We start from the raw sequence: 8,207 nt of genomic DNA on the forward strand, positions 1-8,207 counted from the left end.
ATATATACGATAGAATGAATGTAAAACTAATGTTCTCCCATGTAAACTATCACATAATTCACAATAAAACATTTAAGAAAAGAAAAAAAAGAGGGAGCTTAGAACCAGAGGACGTGGAGGAAGGTAGAATCTCCACTGAGTAGTATTCAATCTGTCTGGGTGGGGCTGATGAAAGGAGATGAGGATGGCACTCATGTGGCATAATAGTGAATTATTACTATCAGGACTGACTGTGAGGGTTGGAAATGTAAAGGTAGACATTTTGTAGCAAAAGGAGGGGAATGATTGACTTTGCAGTCTAGGAGTGGAGGTCCCTGGGACCATCAAGTGAGAAGAGCGGTATGCGGGACCCTACCCAGAGAAGCAGTGACACCGGTGATGGAGGCAGAGACGATGGTGTGGAGAGATGGAGCGTCTGGGGACTTTAGACCCAGAGAGGGAGAGGGGCTGTGTGCTAACGACCGGGGGGCAGGCTTGCAGGGTATACTCTATGGTTGGTTGATGATGCATGGGGGGGATTGTAACCATGGCAATGAAATGATACACGATAAAATGAATGTAAAGTTAATGTTCTCCTATGTAAACTCACATAATTCACAATATAAAACATTATGTATATATATATGCTTTAATCCATTTACTTGGTATATATCATAGAATGATATGAAGAATGCTGAATCTGCCAAACTCCTTATAACATGGATGAACCTGGAGGACATTATGCTGAGTAAAATTAGTCAATCACAAAAGGACAAATATTGTATGAGACCACTGTTGCAAAAAGTTAAGGAAAGATTTTCTTGCTAAAAGAAATACCCTATGATGGTTACCAGGGAGGGAAGGGAAGGGAAAATTGAAAAAAAAAAAAAAGTGACTACAGGTAAACACTGTTAACTGATGATACATAGAGGGGTTTGCAATCATTATAATGAAACAAAGTGCACGATTTTTTGTTGAATGTAAAATAGATGATGTGCTCTGTAATCCTGAACTCAATTCACAATTTAAAAAAAAATTTTTTAACTTAAATATGTATATGCTGTTGTTATTAAGTACCGTTGAGTCGGTAGCAACCCTGTATAGGATTTCTGAGGAGCGGCTGGTGAGTTTGAACCACCCACCTTGTGTTCAAACTGACCTTTCAGTCAAGTACTTACCCTGCAGTGCCATACCAGCAGCTTGTTGGAAACCCTATACAGGGTCGCTATGGATCAGAACTGACTTGATGGCACATAAGGATCAGCACTGGACTGCTAATCACAAGGTTTGTGGTTCAAACCCACCAGCCTTGGAAACCCTATAGAGGATTGCCATGAGTAAGAACTGATTCTATGGCACATATATATATATTATATGTTGAGGTGTGGCGCTGTGGGATAAAGCACTGGACCGCAAGGTTGGTGTGAACAACAAGGTTGGCTGGTGGTTCAAACTCAGCAGCCACTCCTTGGAAATCCTATACAGGGTCACTATGAGTTGGAACCAACTCAAAGCCACTAAACAACAAAAACGTATATGTATACTTAGGCATTTGGCAGAGTTAGTAATTTTCCGTCAGCCACCAGCCATCAGCGCTAATGGGGAAGAGCGATAGCATAGATGAGGAAAATACAGAGATAAGCAAAAACCACACTTGATGGAATCTGGCTGAAGTTGGCTCAGATCTCAGAAGCAAGGACAGTGAAGTTCCCTGAACTCTGTCCCTAATCCCATTCCTGGCAGAAAAAGGAAGTCCCGGCTGATGAGAAGAAGAAAACTTTTATTATTAGTTGTTGTTGAGCCAGCTCCAACTCATGGCAGCACCGTGTACACTAGAGTAAAATGTTACCTGTTCGTGGCCATCTTCACAATTGCTGGCATGCTAAGTTCCGTTGTTTTAGCCACTGTGCATTTTGGATGCTGTTTGTCCTTGGGGAGTCATCTTCCAGCAAAATACCAACTAAAATTCTGTTGTGATCCAGAGGGGTTTTATTGGCTAATTTTCAGGAACAGATTGCCATGCCTTTCTTCCTAGTCTGTCTTAGTCTGGAAGCATCGCTGAAACCTGCCTACCAGGATTGAAATGCTAGTGGCAAAGTTTTCAGCATCACAACAATATGCAATCCAGTACAGTACTACAAACTGACAGATGTGTGTGTTGTGTGTGTGTGTGGGGGGGGGAGTTGAAACTAATGCACTGCTATCCAGCTGATTCAGACACATAGCAACCCTTTAGAACAGTAGAACTGCTCCCTAGGGTAGCTGAGATCTTTACAGGAGCAGGCCGCCTCATCTTCTGAGGCTGAAACTAAAAGGTCTAAGTAATCTTCAGATCCGTTATCAAATACTTGGTGATTTGGTGTACCTTGTTCTTGTCAATTCCAGATTAATCTCACTTTTAGAGACAGGATCGGTTTCACCTCTGGGAGACCTTAAGAGTTTAACTCATTTATACATTGAAGGAGCTCTGGTAGCGTAGTTGTTACGAATTGGGCTGCGAACCTTAAGGTCAGCGGTTTGAAACTACCAGCTGCTCTGCGGGAGAAAGATGAGGCTTTCTACTCCCGTAAAGATTTACACCCTCGGAAACCCTGTATAGGGTCGCTATGTGTCGGAGCCGACTCGACGGCACATAACAACAACATACATTCAAGAAATTATTTATTGAGCACCTATTATGTGCCAGTCATAGAACTGGGAACCAGGTACCCAGTCCCAGAAGCCTGAAGGTGCAGTAGTGTTGACAGGCAATGAGTAATTAGATATGTGATGGTTGTCACAAAAAGGGAAGGGCTGGTTGCTGTGGGAATGTATGGAGGTGGGGGAGCAGGGGAGGCCTCTCTGAGGAAGTGGCTTGTGAATAAGACCTGGAGGGGAGGGGAGTCTATCAGAATTATTCCTCAGGAGCAGCCTCATTTCTACTTTCATTTACATTCTGTGCCTGGCACATAGTAGTAATGAAGCAAAATACATGATTTGTTGTATATAAAATTGATGATCTGCTTTGTAAACTTTCTCTCAATTCATAAGAGTTTCAAAAAAGAAGAAAAAAAACAACTCTTGAGCTCAGAGCAGGGTCCACCTCAGGTAGTGACCTAAAGCCGGTCTAGGAGGCTGAAGCCTCCAATTCGCTGGTTTGGGAAATGTTTCTAACAAACTCTTTGCCAAAAAGTTCATGGAAAAATTCTACTGTCTTCTAATTCCATTTTTCCATGAACTTTTTGAAGCCCCTTTCTATAGCCTGCAAGATCTGGAAATATTGAGTTGTTGTTGAGTACCGTGGAGTCGGTTCCAACTCATAGTGACCCTACATAGGTTTTCTGAGGCTGTAAATCTTTACAGAAGCAGACCGCTTCATCTTTCTCCTGCAGAAGAGCTGGTAGTTTCGAACGGCTGACCTTGAGGTTAGCAGCCCGATTCCTAACCGCTATGCTACCAGAGAGTCCTATCCAAAGAGGAAGTCAGAGAATACCCTTCAGGAGTTGTTTGCCACCCTAGAAGCTATCACTGTGACTGCCAAGAAAAAAACCTCACCTCTCTAAAGTAAATGCTGACAGCTGAAAGCACGCGGATCCTAAAAAAAACTCCATGGAATCCCCAGATTATATGAGAAGGGAAGAAATTGCTACCCTCTCCCCCACCTTTTTTTAAAACTGCTGCTATGTACCTGGCTGCAAAAGAACTAACTCTAAAGTCACTTTGAGGACTAAGGTGTGCTTGACCCAAGCCATGGTATTTTCAGTTGCCTCATATGCAGGTGAGACTTGGACAGTGAATAAGGAAGACTGGAGAAGAATGGATGCATTTAAGTATGGTGTTGGAGAAGAATATTAAAAGTACCATTGACTGCCAGAAAACAAACAAATCTGTCTTGGAAGAAGTGCAGCAAAACACTGCCTTAGAAGTTAGCATGATGAGACTTAGTCTCTCTTACTTTGGACATGTTATCAGGAGGGACCAGTCTCTGGAGAAGGACATCTTGCTTGGTAAAGTGGAGGGTCAGCAAAAAAGAAGAAGACCTCCAAAGAGATAGATTGGTACACTGGCAGCAGCAATTGTGTTTTGTTCTGTTGTGCACTGGGTTGCTGTGCATTGTATCTCACAACTTGACAGCACCTAACAGCAGAACAGTAACCTCTGGAAGCCCCTGGGTAGTAAAAACCGTTGGTACTTGTCTTAATCTAAAGGTTGGCGACTTGAAATCACCCAGTGGCATGGCAGAAGAAAGGCCTGGAAATCTATAAAGACTACAGCCAATGAGTTCAACCATGTTCTAGACTCCCAGCAACCTAGAGATGAGAGAGGAAAGAGGAAGGGCTGGTTGTTCCAAAATGTACTGAGACTGGACAAGAACATAGCCACAGTGGGCTAGAGCTGAGAGTGAAGCATCCAGCTGATCTGAAGTAAGGGGAGTCACACAAGAGCACCCAAATTTGTACATAGTACCCATTCGACTTAGCTTCAATGGCTTAATGATAAGAACTTGACTAGAGAAAGATTTAAAAAAAAAAAAGTCTTTTTGATGAAACAGGTGTGATTGGCTACAATTTGATGAACTTGACCTATACTTAAGGATGTAGTAGCTCAAAATACCAACTGAGAGGGAAGGATGTTGCAGACCGTGTAAGACTAGTCAGAGGTTCGAGGCCCTCTAGGGCTGAGTGTAACAAATGAGGCCACTGGCAGTTAATGGAAAATTGCTTTCATCTTAATATTCAGGTATATATATTAAATTAATACACTGGAGCCTTTGAAAATCCACAGATAAATGTGATATTTTCCTAAAGCCGAGACTAAAGGTTGCAAGGTTAAACCTTTCTCCAAAGGATTAACTAAAAATATCTTAGCTACTTCTCGGTTCTTTGTTCTATAGACAAAGAACCCATCCTCCCTAATCCCTTTTCCAGGTGCAGCCCATTCACCTGGGCGTCTCCTGCAGAACTCTCACCTTCCCCCAACTGACCTCAGGGGCTATAGATATGTTAATTGGGCCTGAGAATCCAAGTTGCTGGCCTGGGATTCGAACCAGTGAAGTACAATGTAAAGTTACCTGAATGTCTGGAAAATTACTGATGTTAGCTGTATCCTGTTTTAGTCCCTCCCAGCTTGGTGTGAAACTCCTCCCCTAAATAAAACAGAGGCCCGAGCCTCCCCAGGCGTGCATTACTGGTTGGAAGGCATGGAGTAAAGATTGCGGTGCATTACGGGTTGGAAGGCATGCATTAAAGATTGCAGGGCAGTGAGTCGCTGCCTGCAGAGGCCATGATGCCTGTAGTCCCAAGCTTGCCCACCAGTGATGTATCCACCCTGGCTTTGGGGTGTCTCATTGTCTCCCTTCTTCTGTTTGTCTGTGTATTCTTTCGCTATCCCTATCGCCGCTGGATCTCCCCTCCTCGTGAACCAAAAACTCGTGACAACTATGTCGAGGCCAGACCCCGGCAGAAGGAGTCTTCACATCAAGTATCAATCCTATCCCCTCTGTATATAGGGTTAATAGGGATGGTCAACTTAAACATTGGATACCTAAAATAAGGGGGCAATAAAGGCAGGAAGTGACTGGCTTACAAGGTTTCAAGAGGAATTTTAGTTTCAGAGTATGGGGGGAGGAGGGAGGTAGAATCCCCACTGAATAGTTTTCATCTTGTCTAGACAGGTCTGGTGAAAGGAGATGGGGATAAGATTCTTAGGATTCAATAGTAAGTAATTATCATAAAACTGTCACAACTGTAAAGGTAGAAGTTTTGTAACAAAATGGGTGGAGTAGCTAATCTTAACAGTCTAGGAACAGTGGACCCTAGGACCATCAAGAGAGAATAGCACTAGTTGAATGTGGGACCCTCTCCAGAGAAGTAGCAACACCAGAGATGGAAGCAGAGATGGGGACATGGAGAGAGAGAGCAGCTGAAGAATCTAGACTCATGGAAAGAGAAAGGCTGTGTGCTGGCAGCCAGGTGCTGGGGGCTAGGAGGTAGGCTTGCAGAATGTACCCTTTGGCTATTTAAATGATTATATATTCCTGAGTGTTTTTAATGATTAAATGATTATATATTCCTGAGTGTTTTTGTGTATACCTCCCCCCCCCCCAAAAAAAAAAAAAAAAAAAAAAACCAGAGGGAACAGAAGCAAATACTGTTGAATGGTGACGCAAGGAGGGGATTGTAATCATTGCAGTGAAATGATGAGTGTAAAACCAATGTTCCCCCATGCAAACTATCACTCAATTCACAATAAAAACCATTCTGTGACACATGATCTCAATCAATTTAACAGCAATGGGTTTTTGGATTTTGGTTACCTCTGTTTGAAGGTGAACAAGCCCAGGCATGTCTGGGTTGAGTTGGGGATTAGGTAGGCAGGTAGCATCCAGGCTTCTCTTTATACTAATTTTACATTGAGGGAAGGAGGTGGAGAGAAGGGTCCTTCCAGGATGTGAGAAAGCAGTGGAGGGATGGATAATCACCATCTTTAATTCCCCACCCTTGTCATATGACCCTGAGCACTTTGCTTGATCCCCAGGCTTACACTCCTCAGTAAAACTGGGGCAGGTATGGCGCTGCAGGATTATGCGCTAGACTGCAAGGTAGGTTTGAACCGCAAGGTTGGCATTTCAAACTTACCAGCTGCCCCTTGGAAACCCTATACGGGGTCTCTGTGAGTTGGAACCTATTCAGTGGTACTTGACAACAATAGCACTTTTCTCTAGGATCCTCATGACAATGAATATAAAATTCTTACAGCTCTACATGCCACTGAGCACTCAATACCTCCAGTTATTGCTACTGCTTATATTTGTATTTTATGACTCCATAACCAGAACCTGAAGGGGGGCTGTAAGTGGACAGAGGTTCTCTTGCTGGCACCCTGTGAGCCTGATTCGCCCCTAGGGCCTTATGTTTGGCAAAACCTGTTTAAAAATACGTTTAGTGCTGTTAGGTGGAGAATGCAGACCCCATTCTCCCAGCTGTGCTCTGTCTGGCTGCTGTCTCCTACTCTCAGGCCCTGCCTACTCTGCTAGACTCTGCAGGTCTTGGAAGCACTAAGAAACAGCACCTTGGCTAGCAATGAGCATCTCCCAGAAGCCCCAGCAGGGGGATTGTTTGAGGGTGGTGGATGCCTCTTCTGGGGCCAGAGCAGCACTCAAGGACTGTGTGCACACCCTTGTAAGATTTAACCCAAGAGATGACACCTGGGTAAAACTGTAGACACTTTTGAGAAGGGACTGTGAGTCTGTTGTTAAACAGGTAGGGACAAAACTCAGTGAATGTCAGGTTTCATCATTCATGTGACTGTGTGCCCACACACCGGAAGATTGCACACTCCTTGCAGGGTTGTTGGAGGGTGAAAATGATGGTTGTGAAGTGCTGGCATAGAACCTGGCTGACAACAGGATGTCAGTAGGTGTCTTACTCTTGATAAGGGCCTTGATGAAGGGCCTTACTCTTGATCTTGCTGCTCCTGTCTCCCAACTGTTCCAGGACCCACCTGGGACCAGGGAACGCTGTGGGTGGTCTGATGGTAGAATCTTACCTGGAAAGACCTCTCGTATGAGCTTGGTCAGGCGTTCCACAATTCCCAGCACAGCCTCTTCTCCCAGCATCTCATTGGGCACATGAGGTGTGTCATCCCTGAAAAATAGCACCAGACCTGTTTGGCACAAGCAGCTCAGAGAAGAGCATGAGAAAAGGAAGATTCGGCTCTGCAAGGAGAAGAAAGCCTGTGGAACAGATCCCCAGATGTTCACTGAGGGAAAATGGCATGCTCTGCCATTTACCTGCTGTGGATCCCTAGTTTAGTTGTTTACCCTCTCTGGGCCTCTATTAGTTCATCTATAAAATAAGGATGATAATGGAACGTACTTACAGAATTCTTTCGAATATAATACAGGAGAGTGCAGTGAAACAATAATGGGAAGTTTTAGATGAAATAGAGTTGCTTCAAGGCTATAATTAGTATTTAGAAGGGGAACCATCTGCAAGTCCTCAAGAAGCTCAGGGATGAGCAATGCTGCTCCTTCCCCCACGGGTTCAAAGAAGCTTGGAGCTGGCTTTGGAGTATACAGTTCTCATCTATCCTACGGTATCCAGGACTATTCTGTCTCCTGTTTGACTACCTAAATGTCTATGTTGTTGTTAAGTGCCATTGAGTCGGTTCCGACCCATAGTGACCCTGTACAGGGTTTCTGAGGCTGTAAATCTTTATGGGAGCAGAAAGCCTCATCTTTCTCCCGT

At 44.0% G+C, this 8,207-nt stretch overlaps 1 protein-coding gene across 1 annotated transcript in view; it reads right to left on the reverse strand.

Annotated features, from left to right (window-relative positions):
• The window catches only part of SMPDL3B (sphingomyelin phosphodiesterase, acid-like 3B), a 30,267-nt gene that overhangs the window by 9,002 nt on the left and 13,058 nt on the right, over positions 1 to 8,207 (reverse strand). Inside the window, exon 3 of the mRNA XM_006862225.1 lies at positions 7,507 to 7,604. Coding sequence (XP_006862287.1) covers positions 7,507 to 7,604 — 98 coding nt within the window. The remainder of the gene's footprint in view (positions 1 to 7,506; positions 7,605 to 8,207) is intronic.

This window comes from Chrysochloris asiatica, unplaced genomic scaffold, assembly GCF_000296735.1.
Source record: "Chrysochloris asiatica unplaced genomic scaffold, ChrAsi1.0 scaffold00047, whole genome shotgun sequence".
NCBI lineage: Eukaryota > Metazoa > Chordata > Mammalia > Afrosoricida > Chrysochloridae > Chrysochloris > Chrysochloris asiatica.